Source organism: Lissotriton helveticus, chromosome 11, assembly GCF_964261635.1.
Source record: "Lissotriton helveticus chromosome 11, aLisHel1.1, whole genome shotgun sequence".
In the NCBI taxonomy this organism is placed as follows: domain Eukaryota; kingdom Metazoa; phylum Chordata; class Amphibia; order Caudata; family Salamandridae; genus Lissotriton; species Lissotriton helveticus.
Window position 1 is genome coordinate 94,676,419 of NC_136072.1, and position 22,700 is coordinate 94,699,118.

Sequence of the window (22,700 nt, forward strand, 5' to 3'; positions counted from 1 at the left end):
GAACAGTAATTTTCCTAAGACTCCATGTATATTTGATATGCAGACATAATAAAACTCAGCTCATGTAAGCACAGTTTAATAGTGTGCTGGATAACAATATTTACCATAAAGCCAATGGGAGCCAAAAATGTTTAAGAAAAAACTTTCTGCTATAAATCAGTCCCTTGGTTTTTCACACAAATGATCGTCCTTAATTATATATATATAAACAAGTCAGTGCAGTCTTTAATGTCCACTAATACATTCAGTGGAAGAGTGGATAATGTTTACTTTTGTACCCCATATTTCTTTTCAGTTATTTCGCTTAAACACTGAATTGTTTTTTTTGTTCTTGAAACGGGGATGTTCCTCTACTACAACCTAATGTGTTTTTTTTGATGGGATTTTTTTTATTTAAGTTTATTTGGATGACCAGTCAAAAAACTAAGCAAATGCCCATGTTTTTCCCAACAGAGGAAATGCCACAAATTGAAACTAGGGTTGTCTTGGTGCAGGACGCTGGACAAAATGAGGAGCTGTTGAAAGCCTTGGAGGTAAGGGACATTTATGTTTTGAAATGATCTATCTACAGCCACGACTCCCATAATCTTGCTTCTCAATCGTTTGTGATTTATACAAGTCTTCCTTTTTCAGACAGTTAAAATAATGGAAGTTCCAGTTGTAAAGCTAAAGGAACACTGTCCTGGAAAGCCAAGTGAAAAGTTTATTAAAAGTATTGTGAATATGGTATGTCCATTTCTTCTGCACACTGGACTTGCATGGAGCATGCAGCAATTCACTGGATGACTTGATCTAAGTGCACAACTAACATTCCAATGCATAATGGTTTGTTTGGTTCTCTCGGCATAAATGTGGATTTCACGCTATCAACTGCAACCCTAGTGTAGTTAAAGCAATTCGCATTGTTTTGGATTTGACCTTGCTTGTAAAAAAGTAATGAGCTGGGTATCGTACATTAAGTACAACAATCCCTACTTGAGACAGACATTTCTTGGATACCATTGGAAAAACTCTGGTATTGAGTCACACATTCCAGGTATTAGTTTAAAAAAAACGTTTATCAACCTCCATAGACTGAACTGACCATATGAGCCAGCCTATGGACCCCTACTTTAATTAATCCAGCTTTCTGATAACTTTTGTGTGTAATCAAAGCCTTTACCCCAAGAAGAGAATGCTTGCTTGTAAGCTTAACTAAGTTTAAATTACATTTGATATCTCTTGTCTGTAATTACCAGCGTTCTACCTGGCGTAAAGCCAATCTGAAAGTACTTCAGATTAAGGTTTCTATTGTGGAATTGGGTGCATGGTTAATCGTAAGCAACAGAGTGTTTTGATGAAGTGGGGCATTGATTTATTTAAGAGGTCATAGATTAAAATTGGGACACCAATGTCGTGCTATTTTAACCATACTAATTTATTCACATGCTTGGAGGAATTCACTTGGCTTTTTGTTGTCTTGTATTATAATCTTTGATTTTCGGTGAAGGGATCTCAGTCTTCACTAAATAAAATTTAAGGAGGGATCTCAATCAATTAATTGGGGTTTGCAATGTGAATCAACCTTAAATTGTTTTGAGCCACAGCTATTCTAGGTTTCATTTTTTTCTTAATTGTAATCAAGGTAGACATCCTTTGTATAAATGTCAACAGGGTGTGAGAGGGATTCAGAAATGTTAAATGTCCTGCATAACCTGATAATTACTCTTTATTGTGAAATAAATTAAGGAAATTAAAGTGTCGTACATCAAAACTGAAACGGTGGAAGAATTTGGAGATGCAGATAGCCCTGAATTCGAGACGGTGTTTGTGCTGTCAGACTTCCAGAATCCTGTCTTCAATCACTTGTACAAAGCAGAATGCCGCATCCTTGGACCTCCCATCGTACTGTATTGCTCACAAAAAGGAGAGGTCTGTATAAAAACTCTTATGTACTTTGTGTTTGATACTGTGAGCTGTTGCTTTTAGGTAGAACGTTCTTGGCTCTTATTACTTTGGACATAATGTCAGAGTGCAGGAGGATCAAACGCAATTAACCTTGATCACCCTAGATTAGTACCTCTTGCCCAACATGGTTTCTTAATGCAACCAAGTAGCCTTTCACACAAACTACTATTAACTCTCACTTGCTTCCCTGAATGGTACTCTTAATTTAGCTTTTCAATGGTATATTTTCTGGAAGGTTGCTTTGCTTTTTTTTTTTTTCCATTTCTTTATTGGATTTATTGTTCGCTTTCTAGATGGTGTGTAGATTCAAACCATGTTTGCCTGGTGATTTAACTAATGCTGTAGTTTTCTTGGTGACTGTATTTGTTTGAAGGAGGGCAGGGTTGTTCAACTGAAGGCTTTGTCTGGCCACCCTTCACTGTCTATCCAGATAAAACATAGGCAGAAATGCACCGCAGGTTCAACGCATCAGTTTGTTGTCCTTAGGCATGGCTAACCTGTCGGTTCTCTGACCATTTTTACTTTTCCCCATCTAAGGGGAGTAGTGACTGCATGGACTGGATCCCAGGAGTGCAGAGTCTCCTATTGACAGACCACATTAGGTGGATGATCTGTATGCTCTGGGCTTTCCGAAACCACGTGATGTAAAATGGTTACCAAGTGCCTAGGGGGATCCACTTTACATCATGGTCTGCTAGGTCGCAGCCAAGAGACTCTCCGAATAGCGTTCATGCCAACTCCAATGGCTATGCCAGTGGCTCACATTTGCAAAGTTTCCCCGTGCAGGCCCACAGTGATAACTACTTTGCCAGCTCTGTGTTGCATGACTTCCTTGGTTGGCCCTACTTAATGCAATTCATAATGAGAGCATTGTGAAGGAAGACTTATCAAGTAGAAGAAAAGGTTACTTGTCTTCAGTAATATCATTAGTGAAGTCGATATTGTGTATTGGGTATATTCCTCACTCCCTCCTTAATGCCCTGCAAGTTAGGCCTCCCAAAATAGGAAAAATAAAACCACAAGGGATGTAATGTGTTGCGTACTATTATTGTTCCTCTTTGGTCTTCTCCATATGCCGTCTGGACCCTTTTCTCAGAGCTATAGCTGAGGGGAAAATGTTTTTGGCTCTAATTAAGATATTTATAACGTCTACTGGAAAAATATTTATCCACCAGTTAATGTATTCAAAATGTGGGTGTTGCAAAATCCATATGCTTTTATGAAAGAAGTCTCTCCGAAGTTGGACTTCAGGTAGAATGTTTTAGAAGATGCTGAGCCCTGGGTGCGGAGACACCAAAAGATTTAAAGCTATAGTAGGCTGTGATGGAGAATTTAACATACGTTACCTGAACATCAAAACACAAGTACACTTCTGAAGTGTAGCTGTGTATTTGAATGTATCCCAGCCTTTTTCAGGACCAGCGAGATACAGTGCAGTAGCATGGGAGTGCATTTTAATTGGCTCTTGCGGAGCTCATTTTGACAGCTGAAGTGCAAGTGGATTTATAGTCTGGGTGATGAGTGAGTTAAGTACAGTTTTATGGCTTTAAAGAACTCTGATTTCATGGTTGGCTTGTAAAATACCACAGACCTATTTGCCTCTAAGTAGTATGGCTACTAAGCGCAGAACTAGTAATACTAAAAAGTGCAACGATTCAACTATTGAAGTGTCCTTGTTACTGCTGATGCCATCATTACAACTATCCTTTGCCACCATCGCTCTGGCAAATCAACCAAATGCTTTGTGAAGAAAAGTAATGGTTTTTTTTTGTGGAAGGACTTTTCGAACCAATACAACGCTGCCCCCCCCCCCCCCCCCCCCCCCCAACAGCATTATAAACCCACATTGGTCAAAAAAAGTATTAGTTGTGTCATTGTACACAGGCCATCTGTTATCTTTTTTTTAAGCTAATAATAATGCAGTTGTGTAGTATAAACCGATTTGTGATCTAAAATATAGGGTTTGCATAGCTGCACTTTGTCGAGTAACTTTAAATGCTTTTTTGCAACCTTCTATGGGTTGAGTACTTCTTTCTAGCTGGTTTCTTCTTACGTTGTATTTATTCTGTTTTTCAGCCTTTGCCCTTCACTTCTCGCCCATTGTACTCCCCAAGCATGCTCAACCTTGTGCTGTGCTTCACCGGTTTCAGAAGGAAAGATGAACTGGTAAGAGATTTTCAACCCTTTGTCCAGTATGAATTTAACTTTGAGTGTTCAAATATGAGCTGCTATATTCCCTTTGAGGGATTATACTTATTGAAAATAAATCCCACTTTGTCAATCTTAAAGTCTTTATTGGCAAGTGAATTTACTCTACTTTTATAGATGTTTCAACATGTACCAAAGGGTACACAACAAAAGTAGTGCCATTCTTTTGCAATCTGACGAGTTGGCCTTTCGTTCAGTCTTAACTTTTGCAGCTACTGGATAGGTTGATTTTGTTTTTAAGGGGGTCCTCAATCGGTCTGCTTTAATTATTAACATTTACCATTTAAACTAGGGGTCTCCAACCTTTGTTATAATAGGAGCTACTTGTGTTCCATGAAAATCATCCCAAGCTACTAATACGATTTAGTGTTGTAATATTGATCCTATCAGATGAGATTACTTTAGTGCTGCCCCCATGCAAAATTGTCTGCAGTGATCGCCTTAGTGCATTAGGAAAGATTGCCAGCAGTAAGAAAGTAAGGCAGAAAATGTATATACGAAGGCATTTGATTTATTCGGCTGAAAATCTACCAGTTGCTCATGAGCAATTCGTTGGAGAAGCAGGTTTTAAATACTGCGCGGAATTCGCGCCACGCTGGGGAATCTGCAGCGTTCGGACGGCCCCCGGCCGTCCTGAGCACACGCCCAGAGTGATGTAGGGGGGCCAGGGGCCATCCTAAGCACACAAGGGGTTAAGAATCAGGCCATTTGATTAAAATAGGAAATAACAATTCGATTTTTGGGTAATGGGGTACCTGCAGACTACCTCAGTCATTTTATTACCTCAACTGTTCAATATACGTTTCTTGGTGAGCCTCCTCCCCCAATACTAGTCACAAAACAAAATGATGTGAATGAAATATAGCTCCACAAAGTCGGTGAGAATGCAAGAATATCCGGGGAAAATCAGGAAATACCTAAACGACATCTACTATATGCAGTAGATCAGTGTTTCCCAAACTGTGGTCCGTGGACCCCCAGGGGTCCGTGACACATTCCCAGGGGGTCCTCAGGCAGCAGTTTTAAAGGCACTCCAAAATTCCTTGTAGAATTAGCAGTTTGAGCAACAATAAAAGTGTCAAGATAACACCAGTGATTAGTGTACCTGCTGGAAAGAGATGAGAATGTTGTCCAGTGGCAGGTTTGACTTATCTAATGTAGCACAGAGGATTAATATGCCTGCTGCAAAGAACGCGTACCATGCATTTTAAAAAACCGCATTTTATGTGCATATGTCAGTGTATTACTACTTTTGTCAGAGATTCTTTTGTTACTCTTCAGCTCATAAGAGACAATTATAATCTTGCACAGTGACCTATAAACTGTCATCAAAGAGCTGCGTACACACTGCATGGTACAAGTTAGTAACTTATGTCTTTTCCCAGTCTTTCATTATCCTGATGCAGCTAAAGGGGTTTATTTGGGTGGAAATACATTTGTATTGTTAAAGTCAATGCTAACCACGGTGTTAGGTTCTGAATCCCGAGTTTCTGCTTTTCCAGACCAAGCACTCTTTAAAAATGCCTACCATTATGAATTACATGTGAATCTTACACCTTGTAGTCCTCTTTGCCTTATGTAACACTGATTTACAAGTATGATTCATTGTCTCTATATGTGTGTGATGTAAAGTGCTCTGACATCCTACAATGGTATGAGAGATGCTATAAAACAAATGATATACATGTGACAGATGTGCTATGGAGAAATGAGAGGCACTGTTGAAGGGTGATAATAAGGGTATCATTGAAGAACCCCAACAAAGATTGCTGTATCCTGGTGCATAGTAAGGTCATCATTTACTAATCTTTAAAAGCTAATACAATTCAATATATACTGATAAATGTGCTGTGGAATGCACCTTTGTATCCTACATTTTCTGGGGGTAGGGAGAGCCTCCCAAAGCCCCCTTTGTAGTGGTCAGCCTCACTCACTGCACTTGGTGTGCACTGTATGGGGACTTGGATGAAAACATTTGCCAGGGCTGCTTTTGGTTTCCACTCTGGCTCTGGCAAGAGCCTTGTACTGTGAAATAAAAGTAACCATTTAAAAGGTAATCACAGAGGTGCAGCACCAACCTTCCCATTAAAGTTTCCCATTTTTTTGTAAACTCTTTCAATATAAAATACTAAAATCCTTAGTAATTCGAGTATTTGTTTTGTGTGCACATGTTTATTTCTTTTTAATTACTCTTTTAATGTTTGAAATTTAAATCGTACAAATTGCTGAGGGGTCCCTGTCTTCGCGGGGTGAGTCAATGGGGGTCCTCAGAAGTCCAAAGTTTGGGAACCACTGCAGTAGATGATGAAAATGATGACGGTAAACCCATCTGAGACCCCTACTCCATTCAGAGTTTGCCTACCTAGTTACAGCGCTAACCCCACACAGAAGGCATGCAACTCTGCTTGGTTCGATCCCGACCACTTTCATACATTACAATGTTGAAACAGATTCTCCCACTATCTCCAACAAAAGTTCATATTGAACTTATCCTGAATTCAGACCGTTTTTGCGAGAACTACTATGGCTGTCTGGAGGATTTTTTGTAAGCTCATTTTTTCTGCAGTTGTATAGCACAAACCTGGCTATGAGGCACTAGAGCATTGTTTTGACCCAGATTGTGACTTTCCTAGAATGTATTGCATTTTCCTGCAGGCAATTTGGTGTACAATCTCTGGAATATCCGCATATGGTTAAACATTACAGATATGACTATATTGCTCAATATCAGGCTACAATTAACGAGTGGTCCAGATGAACTCCAAGCTTCAGATACAGAAACCACAGGCGTGTTATGAATTGGACTCTGGAACAAACTGAATCCTGTACTGAGAAATTCCCTTGATTTTCAGTCTTTCTAGAAAACCTTGAAGACCTACCTGTTCAAGGAGAGATTTGAATCCTGCTTCATGGACCAAACCTGCATTGTCAATGTTTTTGAAGTATTTGCGAAAAATTAGACCCGTCTTTAACCCCTTCCATGCTCATGACGGAACGGTTCCGTCATGAGCGTCGGTTGAGCTGTGCTCATGACGGAACCGTTCCGTCATGACTCCGCCCGCGCAAGGCGGAGTCAGCATGGGCGGGGAATTCGCGCCGCACGGAAGCGGTTAAGATGGATAAGCTGGTTCTCATTCCGATACTTTATAAGAAAGCAAAGTAATTTTTGATCACTTCAGCATTACAGGTGTAACATCTGGTAGACCTTGGTTCAAAAAAGGAATGCATGCCTTTTCTGGGAAAAGAACTGGCAGGCTTCCCACTCGTTTTCTAATGAGTTACTCTCAAGCAGTGACAGTCTGGCAAACCCATCCGAATATTATCTGCAAGTGAGGGTAAAATTTAAACCTGACCCTTGTCTCAAATTATTTTTCAGTATTTTTTTTTGTTGAAGTTCTATAGTTATGCAGTGTTTGTCTTACCATGTATATCAGAATAATCATAATTATTATAAATGACTGCAGATAATTTTCGTATTAGGGCAATTGTTGGATGTGCCTCAATCAAATTATCACACATCCCTAACCTATTGTGTTCCCTACCTTGAATCTCTAAATGTTGTTATTCATCTAACTTGTATGACTCAATTGGTTTACAAAGTCTTAATTATGCCAAGTGGCATTTATTTCCCCCGAATAACTTGTGTTGTAATCAGTTCAGCAATGTAAATATAGTCCGTCTGAATCGCCCCTCTGCACACGGTCTCACCATGACCCTGGCTCTTTATATACCTTTGACTAATGTTGTCTTAAGGAGCAAGGGGTGATCACTTGTGCTCGGCTCCTACCTTGATAGAAACATTTGATTAGGCCTCTTTGCCTAAGCACATGGTATATACAAGTTAGTCTGCTTTTTCCTTTAAAGGTGTAGCTCAACCGGTTCACCTTCCCTTGCAGCCATGGTGTCAAGGCGTGCACTACTTAGAAAGCATGGAGTTTTTTAATAGAGAATTTGGGGTTTGAGCACGCATTTAGTAGTGCTACTGTTTTAGTCAAACAGCTTTTATTAGGCACTACAGCTATTGCATGCATTGCTTCATAAAATGGAGTTTTTTTTGTTTACATCAAATTGGGTGTATAGCATGTAACATGCTTCATCACACAAGACATGCTGCACACGAAATGATCATAAAATAGATCTCTAATGGAAGGTCTCTCCACCTTTTGTTTTGAGTGAGAGGAATGGCTTGTGGCTCATTCTTTTTCCGGTCAGGCAAGACATGGGTACAATTCATGCAGCGTGAGCGGAAATTTCCTTAGGGAGCAGCACTACATTTTGTGCTGTGATGCGCATGATATGAAGGTTTGAGAAATCCTCTGTATTTTCCCAGACGATATGCAAATTGTGTACCATAGTTTAAATGTTGTGTCCTGATGGTGGAGTGCTTCTTTTGTACCCACCTAAATAAATGGTCAATTTTACTATATAAAGCCTTGTGCAGAGGGGAGTAGAATAGAAACAATGTAGGATAGATGAAGGACAAGTTCACAAGTTCTGGGTGATGTCCTGTCTCAAGAATCCACTTGTTTCTAAACTTGTATATTGAAACAACAAATGAGATTTCTATATAAAGGCAATGAAAATCTGGTTAATGTTGGTTAGATATTTCTGTTTACTATTGTTTTTACTATAGACTTACTCTTTTACACATGCCTGGGTTTCAGGACTATTGTTATAGGTTTATGGCCTGGACCTAATCAATCGGCAAGGTAGTCACAGCATATTCCAATCTGCCAATGGCCATTTAGTCTCTGATGATGCAACTTACAACACCGACTTGACATTTGTTTGTGTTTAAAGTTTATTAAAGTAACTGGGACAGGTGGCTGGGTCAGGTGCCATGCAGATTTATTAGCCCTTATTAAAAAAAAATGGATTTCAATGTTTTTTATTGGCTGCAACAAAGTTTTGCAGTTGAAGTGTATTTGCCAATGGCCTATTCGCCTCTATTGTGTACTTTTCAAGCCCAAGTTGACCATATGAAATGTTAAAAGCATGGTTCAATATAAAATGTGTTGCATTTCAGTAAAATGTGTTTCATATCATACATGAACCCATTTCCTTTTCTGTTCAGGTAAGACTTGTTAATTTGGTGCATCACATGGGAGGAACCATTAAAAGAGATTTCAGTTCTAAAGTTACTCACCTTGTTGCCAGTTCTACGCATGGAGACAAATTCAGGGTATGTTCATATTAATGCAAAGTTTTTTTTTCTTTCTTTTTGGTAAACGTTTTCCATATTCATTTTATTGTACAATAACTTGGTTAGTAGTCTGATTTCCCCATTACACTACTCTTATCTGCCCTCCATTTGTCTACTACACAATTTCTTTAATTGTAAAGAGTAGCAAGCACTTCGCAATGACAATGGAACAAATTCAATTCTATGCTGGTATCCTATTTCCAATAGATTGTGCCTGCCAAATATCCCTCAGTAATCCACTCTAGTGTAGAAGGGTGTGTTTGGTCATTTTGATAGGGTTGTTGCCAGTGTAATGCCTCGGTCATTTATCTGGTTTCCATCTGGCGTTTGCCAAATTTTTTAGAGTGGATATTTTATACTAGATCCCTTTGGTCAGAGGTTGTACCAGTCTGTGTTTAGGATACCAAAAATAAAACATTGGTAATTGTTTAACTGAGTCCGCTGTATCCATGTACCCGGAGATAAGTTATCAACTCTGCGCCTTTCAAAGAACATATTCAATAGTGAGAGACCAGGGCGACTTCTACATTGCTATATGCTCCAGAATGTACTTTAATAGCTTTCTTGTCTTCTACATAATCGGAACACATTGGAGAAAAGCATACTGTTTCCACATGTGTAAGTCCCTTTCCAAGGCAGAACAATTAAAATGAGCCCATCTATTTAAGTTGCGAAGTCTGAAAGATGCTGATCAGGAATTAAATAATTTAATTTTAGTTTTTTAATGTGTTTTACTCAGTTGACGAAGTTGAACTTTACAATTCTATGATTCTACTTATACAATTATCTCCTATATAAAATCTTTTGGACTTTAGCAAACTGAATGCTTGTAAGGGACAGAAGATAGGGATGTGGACCTGACTGTTTACAGAATATCTGGTACACTGTTCTTTTTCTGTGTCCTTAAGACTTAATCAATAAGTGCAATTTGAAGGCCAGGCCTCTCTGGCTACTTCCGATTTATGTGTTTACTCGGGGCCCTCTTTCAGTACCACAGGAAAAGGTCCATCCCAGAAGGTGGAGTAGGAAATATTGCTCCTAGCTCAGAATAGGCTAATACTCAACTGTTTGGTCCCACACAACTGTCATTTGCAGCAATAAGTGTAGTGTAGGAGTACAAGATAATTTCCCCACGCTGTCCCTATCTTCGCTAACTTGCTTACCAGATAGAATCCCCATTTGTTGCTGACTGGAACAAATGATACCCACATTTTCAGATCTTTAGTTTCTGAATATATCACTGACGCCACTTTTCCTGTGCAAGTCATGTTTGCATCAAGTCATGCTTGCATCTTTCATTGACCGTGTTCGTCAAGCTGCTTTGTTTTGATGGAGCTGTTGAATTTCTATTGTGCCTCCTGGAAGGCAATGATTGCTTACAGCAAGTTAATGAAGAACTGACTAATGCTTTCACCTTGAATGGCAGGGTGTGTAACGAGGTTGTCCTGTTGCAATTACCAGTCTTTCATAATTTAATTGATGTATTATTGGCTTTATCTTTCAATGGTAAACATTGTTTTCTACAAACCACGGTTGTCAAGCACTTACCTTTTCTACCTCCTTCTAAATCTGTACGTTGCCATCCTTCTAGCAGATTCAGGACCTATGCTGCCAGATACTTTTCAAAACCTAACTCCATTTTCCAAATAAGCGGATGTTTCATACAAAGGTCAATTACTCCTTGCTCTTCCCTATCTTTCTAGCTCACCTGTATTATTAGCTCACCTGTATTATCTTTGTTTCCTTTCCGGTTCCAGGGCAGACTGATCATAACCAATATATACACACATTGAAATAGTGCGACAACATAGTGCATTTTGTTTTTAACCGATCACCAAGCCCCAGATAACTATAGGTTTCACATTATGCACTATCTATTCCTCTGACTTAATAACTGATCAATGATGTATATCTCCAAACAATATATTTGTAATTTTTTCTTTTTTCCAACAGATTTCCCCAAAATAATTGTTCTTTCTTTAACCTCTGCACTTGGTATCTGCCGGCATGAGGCCAGTTCATTGTTATATATCCATCCAGTCCCTTTGCAGTCCAGCATAAGTCCCACTTTTTTATAGCTTGGAGTTGCACAGCTAGATATTTATCTAGCAGAATCCTTGTGTTGCCTATATGCCTCATCTTGCCCATGTTTTGACTCCTCCTCGATTTACTATTTTTTAAAGACTGCTTTTCTTATAATTCAACAATCTGCAATGGCCTGTGCCTGAGAGACATCTTTGAGAATTGTTTAACCTATAGAGCTAGTTATCAAAATGCATACAGTATCTTTAGAAATGATCCTTTGGTAAAATCGGTAGAACTGCAAGTTCGAAGATTGAAAATGTGTTTTTGTGTGTACAGCAATTTTTAAGTTCCTTTTCTGCAGGAAGCTGGCTCTCTGCACAGTCTCCTTCCTTTTGGTGCATTATGTAGAGTCCAACCGAGGCTTACAGGGGTTAAAATAATCCTAAAATGCTCTTTGTGAAAGTGCGGGCGAGCAGTTGAGGCTCATCAGTGGATAGTGTTAAGCATTTATTGCGCAGTCAGTAAGCAAGACACACTCCAAGAAATCCGACACCAATTTATGATAAGAGCTTTTTTAATATGAATGTAGACGCCAATAGCATCGTAATCTAGTAACGACTTTTCAAGATGATTTTTCAAGACGTAGAAAAGGCAGTGTATTTATGTCTTGATAACTTTATTGCGGTCATAGACCATAAAAGCACAAATAAAATATATACATAGAGTAAAATACATAAGTAGTTATAAAATACATAGTTAAAAAGTTATTAAACAGTAAGATATCAAGGTAATGGTATCAAAACATACCAGTTAATCACATATTGTTACAATTCATTAAAGTGAGCCTTCTGCGCCACATACCATATAAAAAGCGGGATACCGCAAACACAATAGAGGGGGAGGTATCGTATCGTAAAATTCTAGCAGCTTGAGCACATTGTCTTAAACCAAGATTTCTGTATAGCGGTGTCAACCAACATCTCCTTATTGTACTGTAGGCTGGGCAGAAAAATAAGACATGGACAATATCCTCTTTGGTGTTACAGACTGGGCAGATTCCCTCTTCTCGTCCATTCCATTTACACGTAAATGCCCCAATAGGTAGACAACCATGTCTTAATTGTGTGTAAAGTTTTCTTGCGAGGGGAGGCTGTATTATGTCCAAAAACTCCTCCCTCTTAGGCGCGAGTTTTACCTGCCAAAAACTCAGACAGGCTGCCCAGCGTATTTATCTTTAAAGCGGTAATGTTAGCCTATGTGGGGGGGGAAACCTACTGCATTCAGTCACTTGGCAACGACTTACAGGACTGTTCTTTTGGACCTAAGGTAAGTGTGGTGTAAGGTCCAAAGCAGCACCACGGGTCACCTCTGCTCATGCGCGTCTGGTTACAAGGGTGCTTTTTGGCGTTTGGTACCCAGTTTAATTCAATGGGGGAACAGTACCTGTGAAAAGAGGCTACAAGTTGGGACTGGGGGGCCAGTCTGGTAGAACCTACAGGTGCGGCTTACGTCTTGATGGTCTTGGGCACACAGGGACACAGTCTCCCTACTTTAACTCTGGCTGGGGGGCTTTGTCTGACAGAGCTACGCTGTTAAAACTCTTGCGGTTCTGGTTTCCTGCAGAAAACTGCAGATGGCGACTGGGGGACCAGTCTGGCCAACGCTGGCTCAGTGTGGGGGGAGGATTCCGGGGGGGGGGGGGGGGGGGGGGGTCGGGGGTCTCAGGACCACATTGGCACAGTCTCCTCCCTCGAACTCTGTGTGTGGGGGCACGGGTACTTTGTGGCATTGGTTCAGTCTGATGCTCATTGTGGATCTTGGGGACCTGGTGAAGGAAAACAGGACAGCAGGGCCCCTCTTGGTGCTGCCCTGGTGAATCCCGACGTCCATCAATGGTAGGTCTCGATTTGTGCTGTTGGAGTCAGGACTAAACCACCAACTAGCCTTGTTGCTGCAACTGCGCCGGTTCCTAAGGTATGGGTACTGGGCGTCTCCTGGACGTCATCCAAACTTGGTAAGGAGATGGTTCTGACCTCCTGGAGCACAAAGACCTTTCTCCTATCATGGTGCTCTTTCGGGGAGTCTGATGGCTAGCAACACAGTGGGCTAGCATATATTTTGCGTATCCTGCAGATTCTTGGGAGGAGCCCCTCTACTTCAAGGGAAATCAACAAAGAAGTGCTAGGCAGTCCCCTAGGGGTTTTCGGGAGGGAGTCCAGCATGTTCAAAGTGCAAGCAGCCTTGCAGGGTTTTGTGCAAATATTTGGTGCAGGTCTTCAGTTCTCACTCTGTTCGGTTCTTCTTTATTTCTCGGTTCCTAGTAGTTGAACCTGATTTCCCAGTGTCAGGGGTCCACAAATACTCCATTTAGAGGCGTTCAGGGGAGCGAAGGGTAGTAGCCAATGGGCCACATGCCTTTTGGGTCACTACACCCACTAGATAAGCACTTACTGTGGAGAGTGGGCATCACCCTGTCCCAGAGTTCCTAGTGCCACCAAACAATAACTGTTGGAACTCTTGCTTTCGTGTCCACTTCAGGCTGCCCACCTTGAGGGTGCAACACGCCTCCTTGCATTGCTAATTTCTTGCCCGTCCTGGTGCCAAATAGGCCTCCGTGGGGGGACGGGTGGTGTCATCCATTTCCCAGGTCACAGCCTAGGGGACCGGTCTAGTCTGTGGTGGCAGACTAGACCGGACCAGTCAGCCAGCATACTAGAGGACTAGTAGGGTTCAGCGGGTACCTCGAAGGTATCCTCTGGGTGCATGTATTAATACATTCAACACTGGAATCAGTGTGGGATTATTAATACAAGTTGTTTGATACCAAACACCATATGTTTCAGTGAATCCGTTATGTAGCTGGAAAACTGGCTTTGCCCAGTACAAACTGGCTTCCCTGTTCATGTGCAATATAAAGTCATTGACTAGACCTTACAGGGGCACAGCTGCTCATGCATATATGTCCTCACATGCTTTAATGCAACTTGCCTTTGGGCTGTTAAGGGCTGCTGTAGGAGTACCCTACGTATAACACATGCAATATCTTTGGCATGTCACACAGGAATGTGCCATGCCATGTTTTCACACCTGAAGTGCACAAGGTCATGAAGCCATCAATGGCAGTCTGTTGAATTTGTGTCGGTCCCTGAGGGTGGCTTAAGATGTTTCAGCCCTTAGGAACCCTCTTTAGTACCCATACCACCTTGGGTACCATTTACTAGTGACTTACAGGGGTGCTAAAGTCCTTTCTCCCAATAGTGAAACAATCAGCCATCCCTTTGTTGTAAGGAAGGAGCACTGGCCCTAAGGTCTGGTTAGCCGGCCTCTGTGCTCAGTCAAATCTGTATCCAGCAGCTAAAAAGGGTGCAAAATGTGGGAGCCCAACTGCAACAAAATTCCAGTTACCTACGTTTTCATTCTTTGGAGTTAGCTGGCCACACATCACCATGTTTTGGAGAAACCTCTTTTGTTGTCATAACTACAGCATCTTCTCTAAAGCTTCTGTCCCAAAAGGTCTATCGCGAAAGTATGAAAGTCATGTTTTCCATTGAGTATCTTCCCAAACATCCATAAGCATGTCTCACTCCCTCTTCTTTTAGAAGTGTGGTTTGCACTTTGCATTTGAAAGGAAAATGCATAATTGAATTTGCTTCAGGTAATCATTTCCAGCACTACCTGTGCAAATTAAGATTTGTCGGAACAAATCTTGTACCTCCCTTCCTATTCCCAGCTCCTGATTCAACTGCCATGTAGCTCCTACGTCCTTGTATTTCTTAATTCAAATTTCCAGCACGTGCATCGACCATTCTACTTTGTCCTGTAATGATTGCGATGCAAGTAGTAGTTTTCTGTTGTGTTTACAATTGCCTATTGTGCCTTTTTGTTTAGGTCGCTGTGAGTCTAGGCACTCCCATCATGAAAACTGAATGGATTCTGAAAGCCTGGGAGAAAAGAAATGAAGTGTACGTATGGTACCACCCACCCTTCATTGGTAGCTTTAGTAATCCAAAGCATTCTAAACACTGCTGGACGTTCTTTTCTCTCTTTGCTTTCATGATTTGCACATTATAATTTTGTACAATTTGGAAATTGAAATGAAAGTGAGAAATCATTACTTTTCAGTAAATGTTTAAATGAATAATTTTGCAAAATACCCCAAGCATTTTCCATTGATTAGAATAAATATCTTCTGAAGCTAATATTGTATGGTTTGTATACACTACTTTTTTGTTTTGCTTGTGTGGTCACAATATTCTAGTAAGGATTTTGGTGAATGCACTTTACCCATTTCTCATTTTTCCATTCACGTTTCAGTTTAAAAAACCAAATATTTGACTATTTTTGTTTCACAACTTCGCTTCTAGGGGATTTTCTGCAGCCAATGAGGAGTTTAGGAACGAGTTCAAAGTTCCACCTTTCCAGGACTGCATTTTAAGTTTTCTTGGTTTTTCCGACGAGGAGAAGGCCAGCATGGAAGAAATGGCGGTATCACATGGTATGGAATACAGTTTATTTTTAAGAAGCCATTGTTCGAAGGTGTAGCTGTGTTCTGAGGCATATATTCACTTCCGAAAACATCTATGTTAATGGTATACATATACATTTTACTACGCCGACAGTTGGCCCACTTCAACTCTGGCTTGGAGCGATGGGTTCAGTGGTGTTTTCAGAAGTCTGTTTTTCTGTGATCATGGAGTCTTACAGGGATTTTTAATTGCTTGCAAGGAGGCAGGGCTGCTACTTTGTGGGAGGTCTTGATTCCTGGGTGAGGTGCTGGCTACAGGACCGTCAACTTGTATGGCAATTGGCGAAGTCAGCAGGCAGGCTGTCCGAGTTGGCATCAAGGCAGTTGCTAGATCTTCTGTTCTTGCAGGACGCAAATCTTTTCTCATTTCTTAGTCTTTCAGGTGTGCAGGATCTGCTCTTCTGATGTCAGGGGCTCCCCTAAATACTGAATTTAGTGGAGTATAGGGTAGTAGTCAATGGGCTACTGACCCTTTGGGTCACTACGCCCCCTATATAACCACTTCCTGTGGGAAGTTACCATAACCCTGCCCCAGAATTCCTATGTATGCTTTAACAAAAATGACTCCGTTTAGCCCACATTCGATGTGGTACTAACCTTGAGGTGGCATGCCTACCTGACTAGCTAATTTTCTGCCTGTCCTGGTGCCAATGGGACTCTGGACACAGGTTAGCCGGCTAGGAAGACTAATCTGGTCATCCTGTGGGAGAGAGTCTGACGCACTCTTCCCAGACAGGCTTTTGTTCTGGGTCTCCTGAGGGCAGAAAGGCTCTCACCAAGGCGGTTAGACCAGTGTCTCGGGTGGAAGGCTGGCAGAAACCAGTCAGTGGGCACGCCAGAAGCTGGTAGGTTTTCACGAGTCTACTCTATGGTGCCATCTGGGTGCATGTATTGGTAACTACATCACTGGAATCAGTACGAGTTTATCAATACGATATGTTTGCTACCAAACCCCAATTTTTCAGTGAAGCCATCATGTAGCTGGGGAGTTCTTTCTCACCAGTATCCAGCACATGTTCATAAATGGCTTCCCTGTCCTCTTGGACTAACAGTAATGGAACTGTCAAGCACAGGGGCATATATACTCATGTAGGTATGCCCCCGCACGTTACCAAGCACCCTGCCTTAAAGCTGTAAGGCCTGCTGTTTATAGGTGAATTACAAGCAGCACATGCAGTGTTGGGGGGGCCTGGCACACAGGGATTTGTTTCGGGTTGGTTTCAGCTTCGTCTGCATCAAAACCTGCAGCCTGCAATAGTAGCCCTGCACAAGTTTGGTGAAGGGTCACTTAGGGTGGCACAATTAATGCTGTAGCCTTGGGCGATCCTCTTTAGTACCTCAAGCAGGGGTATCATTTACAAGGACTTGGAGGTATTGCCAATTGGGTTAACAATTTTACAGTTTTGAAAAAGGTCTGGCACCAGGGACCTGGTTGGCAGGAACCCAGTCCACTTCCAGTTGAAATCTTATGTAGAAGGAAAAAAAGGTGGAGGTGACCATGTCAAAAAGGAGTACGGTCCTACACATTTCAAGTGGTTTTACTGCAATTGTGTCCAATTGGAGATTTGTAGTATGTCACTGAAATCAAACTGTACCCCCAATTTTTTTTTATCCCACTCCCTAGGGATACTAATGCATTAGACGAGACCACCCCTACTACTTTGGACATTTTCTGAATTATGGCAATCAAATATTGTATCTGGGGCATTCCCACACCATGTTGTAGTATGTGCCCTACAGTCCGCACCCCCTTCCCACAGGTTGCCTCCTCCGTTCTGCCCATTTTGACTAAATGGCTTAGCGAGAAATATATTCTGTAGAGTATTTTTATTGTATCACCCTTAACTTACTCGATATGGCCACTTCCCTTGGGGACGACAGGGCTTCTTCCCAATCCTCTTCATCCAGTTCCCCGATGTCTGCCTGCCATTTTTCTTTGATAGTGGTGAGGGGATCTGGTGAGTTATCAGTTTTTGATATGCTAGGGATATGGCCTTCTCGCTGCAGTCTTAAAAGCTGAAACCTTCAGCATGGCAACCTGTTTACTTATTCAGTAGAGTAATCTGTTCTTGCTGGTTGTACAATCAGTTTGGCAACTAAACTCTGGGTGTGGTTTCTACTTTAAATTCTCACTCCTTTGAAATTATCCAACACTTTTGGAATCTTCTGCTACCATCTGATCTTGTAGATTCATGCAAATGACTTTTTTTCTATTAATGCAGTCCGATTTACATAGATTTATTTGGGATGTTTTTTCTATTAGGTGGCCAGTGTTTGCCAGTTGGAAATGAAAATTGCTCTCATCTTGTTGTGGAAGAAAATACAGTGAAACAACTTCATTTTGAGCCTTCAAAAAAGCTTTATGTTGTAAAGCAAGAGGTATGTTTAGTAAGACCGATATTATTTCAACATTTTGGTAATGTGAGCAGGGAAGGTTAGTGAGGATACTTTGTCAATCTAACATATGATGTGTGCTTTTCTTTTTCTTAGTGGTTCTGGGGAAGCATTCAGATGGATGCCAGAGCTGGAGAAACTATGTATTCGTTTGAGAAGGTTAGACTTTATGAACAAACATACTCTTTCATTTTGGTCACCCGTTACAAAAGCAGAAACACTGGTTTCTGTAATTGCTGCTAATGCATAGCACAGAGATACATCAGCATTTTCCCTCTGGTCGATTAAACGCTTGTGTCTTTTACTTAACAAACCAGCTATTCTTGACTGTCATTGGACAATGTAAGAATCCAGAAACTCTGAAGATAATGGTGAGCCCTAGATGGAATCATTTAAAGAAGGGCAATTGATTGTTCTTAAAGAAACACCAGTACAGAATGTGTGATTATAAAATGTGGGGTGTTGTGTGTGCTGTACATATGTGACAACGTTGATGGTTGTGCAAGGGGAGACCGCATTTAATGAATTTGCTTTATTATGCTAGGAGATAAATTTGATGAAAAATAAAGTGGTTATTTTGTGAGTTGGTGAATGTAGGTTTTGTACGAATTGGAGAGAAAGTTTAGTTTTGTTGCTGGAGCTAGAAAAAACGAGGCATGATTTAGAATTTTGCATTGGCTTTTTTGTATTTGTCATTATGGTATCCTTTCAAAGGCCAATTCGTCAACACTTTTAAAGTATTACCTCTGATACCCAAGGCCTTATAAAGGTTTTAGAAAAAGCTAGAAACATTGTTTTTTGTCCAGCAGTGCTGGGTTGTATCCTTAATTTATTTCTACAATATTTCACTACATGTTATACTTAATTGATTTGTCATTTAAAATGTTTTCATTTCTTTAATTTCCCTATAAGCTCCCTATGCTCTACTTATTTTTCATTTCCTCTTGGTTTTTGTCCTCTGTTCCTCATTTAGTCCTGTTGTCATTTGCTTTTATATCATTCTTGCAAACGTTTGGTCTTCATGCTACTGTATTTGTTTCCCTCCTTTGTCTTAACTTTCCTGGGGTTAGCAAAGCTTGAACTCCCCTTTTCGACTTCTATCTAATCTGTTCCTTTATAATCTGATCCTTTGTTGCCCCATTCCATTTGCTATTGCATGTTCCATGTGACAGTCATGTGCTTGCATTGTGACCTCTTTTACATTGTTTTTAAGAAATGAAATCACCACACAATTTATAATGCTGTTGTATTACTGAAATCAGTTTGTGATTTGATGGGTCGCTTTTGTGGATTAGATGTTCTTTCCGCGCCTCCTGTGAACAGTTGGAACTGAACAGGTCATGTGTAAATAAAGGGATAGTTGAATTATTTGGCCGGGAAGTTGTTTTTTTGTTCTTCTGTGTCCAAGTGGCTTTCTGTTAGACAAACTGACTATATGCATCACAGGAGGTGAAAGTCATAGCTCTGGTAAACACTTAGACTTGGATATTCCAGTACCAGATTAGTCACATGCACCAGATGCTGTGATCATATCACATGTGTCTTTACATCCTTACCATGACTGGCCATCAGGAAAATTATACTCTTTTAATTCTTTGTAGTAGAATATTGCACACGTCCTAGCACAACCCCTTATTTCATTGCTACACAATTATAACTATATTCTCCCTAGTGCATCCTGCATGTCGACACCTGCTAACATTCCCAATGTCTCACTTAGCTACTTTTTGTTGCAGGAGAGTGCACCATCCCTCCACCCCTCTGGTCCCGCCACCTGTTAGAAATGTGGGGTCCTACTGCCCTCCGACTGTGCCTTTAGCAGGGATTTGAAAAGGTGGCATTTTAGCTAATGCTATTTAGGATTTTATTCTGTAGTTCTGTATCTCGGTTTTATTCCTTGACAACTGTCCAAAGCTTTTGGTGTATGTTTGGAATATAAATATCCCTAATGTACCGTAAGAACCTAGCGCATCTCGGGTGTCACTGGTTTGCTTTCCCTGGATACTGGGCACCTTCTTCTCAACTGTAATTTTCCTCTAGACCTAGGGCTACTCCATTTTTGTCCCCGACCGCAACCTATGCCACCAGATTGTAATTGGTACTGTTGGGTGTTTGGAAGCCATGTGGGTGCAATTTTTTTAAGTCAATTTTTTTTTAATTTTCTCTTCTTTAAAACCACTTTAAAGAAAAGAATGCTTACATTGAGTGAGGTAACGACTCGTATAACCCCTTGAGATATACAATTTTAAATATTGATAGGGAGGTGCAGAGAGAAGTAGTGATTAGTTTTCTGGAGAATATAAATATCTCTTATCGACCTTGCATATGGCAGTTGTTTTTAGTTCTAGCCCTACCTTTTGCTCCTCATTTACAGGTGCGTTGGGTTTATGCTGCATATTTCTGATTTAAATGTATTCACCAGCTGGTATCTCTGGCAATTAATACATCTTCATTATTGGCAGTTTTAGAATTAAATTAGATGAAAAGGTTTCTTAGTTACTAAGAACTTCACTGATTATGTTGTACCATCAACGTAAGGTAATTTCTCCACACGTAGGAGCAGGCTATTGCCTGAATACTTTAATTGTGTAAAATTACTTTATATCTCACTTTAAGCACAGGCCAGTGAGCTGATCTTATAATTCCCGGAGTTTTCTGTCACTACTCTGGCCCCAATAGTGACCGCATTCAATCTAAACGTGCATTGGTAAAGCTAATGGGTCTCACCTCTGCGAGAGCTATTGGCGTTGGCAATGTTTCAACCATGTTTACACCAGTATGGAGGCTGTTCAGCATGACTAAAAGTTAGTGGAGTGGATTGGGGGTGAGTAGAGTGGATTGAAGGGTGCAAGTGGAGTAGGGTAGACTGGGGTTAGTATGAAGGGGGTGGATTGGTGTGGTTGAGTGACGTAGGGTTGAGTGGCTTGGAGGGGCATAGGTGTGTCATCGAGTGAGTGGCATGAAGTGAGTAGCTTAGTGTAGAGTAGGCATGGCTGGTAGCACTCTGCCACAACTGACACATTTTTCTATTGAAATGACCATTACATATGCACCAACCTAGTTTTGCTGTGCACAAACAATGGGTGAAAATGTCATCACCTGGTGTATTGATGTGTTTTGATCACGTTCAATTATTTGTTTTTACCACACGTCAGAATTACCAAAAAAAGTGTTTTGTTTGCACTTTTCCTAATTCTGATATATTCTGAAACATCAGCAAAGTAAATTTTGTTGTGTACTGGAAAAAATACCACACTACACCTTCCCCTCTCACATGGGTAACAAGCAGGATTGTCTCATAAATTCTTATACTTTGAGGTTGGACAAAGAAAAGTAAACACAAGCTCCCTCGGAAGACGGAGCTTGACATTTGCCTTTGAATGCACAGTAAATGTGACCAGATGAGAACATGATTTAAAGGCCTGTTTACAGAAAGCAAGCACTCAGAAGGATACACACAGGGATGCTCACAGGAGGGACAGACTCAAGCTGTACAGAGAATAAATCTTGCATGTAGAAAGCAAGCAACTGTGAGTTACAAACCTCAAAGCCAACTGTGAGCAATAGGTGTAATGCATTCCCAGATAGATTTCAGAATGCCCACAAGAAGTCGCAAGCTTGTTACAAGAAACTTTATCTAGGGTCGCTTCTGATTTAGAAAAGACCTCACCACTGTTAGAATCGGACCTTTTAACAACTCCTAAAAAACATCTCTCCATGTTGGCTTCCCTAATACATGCTGCTTTTACCACCTCTGTAGGCAGACTTAATTGATCTAAGTGATGCCGTGGATGGTACAGTATGTATTTGTGTGTGTGTGTGCGCGCGCGCGCACTCAGGGTGGGGGGTGATAAGAGTGTTGCCACTTTCACCCTATTGATATTCTGTATGCTCTATTCACATGGGATCTAATACCCTGCTAACTTCCTGTCTTTTAGGGGCACACATCATGGGCAAAGCACACTACGGTGCATTAGTGTGGCTAATGGGGCCATCGGAGTTAGGTTGAGTGTGTGTAGCCTAGGTTTATTGCCTACATTTGAAAAAGTCAGATGTGGTGTTCGTGCATTTTCCTTTGCAGCTAGTCTCTGCTATGCACTTCCCTAACGCTTTCCTAACCTTCAGTAAAGTGTAGCGATTAAGACTTGGCTGTTACTTGACTAACATGAATTTGACTCATGTCTATGTAGTTTGTCTAGTGCTTCGATGTCCATGTGTGTAACAGAGCACTGTATAAAGCTACCATATAACTGCCTTACCAGTGTGAGCTGAGCGCCTTTGTTCCCTTCTATGCCTAGCACTGCAACTTTTAGGTTAAAAACGCATTTATTGTGGAATTGATTTATTCATAGTTATCATAGCGATCATCAGGGTTTGCCCCAGAGACTGACTTGGCCG

At 40.9% G+C, this 22,700-nt stretch overlaps 1 protein-coding gene across 1 annotated transcript in view; it reads left to right on the forward strand.

The window, feature by feature from the left end:
* The window catches only part of ECT2 (epithelial cell transforming 2), a 297,161-nt gene that overhangs the window by 24,667 nt on the left and 249,794 nt on the right, over positions 1–22,700 (forward strand). The window contains exons 3-11 of the mRNA XM_078665446.1: positions 454–533; positions 634–726; positions 1,729–1,911; positions 4,024–4,113; positions 9,230–9,337; positions 15,272–15,345; positions 15,748–15,878; positions 18,172–18,287; positions 18,399–18,461. Of these exons, the coding sequence (XP_078521572.1) occupies positions 454–533; positions 634–726; positions 1,729–1,911; positions 4,024–4,113; positions 9,230–9,337; positions 15,272–15,345; positions 15,748–15,878; positions 18,172–18,287; positions 18,399–18,461 (938 nt within the window). The remainder of the gene's footprint in view (positions 1–453; positions 534–633; positions 727–1,728; positions 1,912–4,023; positions 4,114–9,229; positions 9,338–15,271; positions 15,346–15,747; positions 15,879–18,171; positions 18,288–18,398; positions 18,462–22,700) is intronic.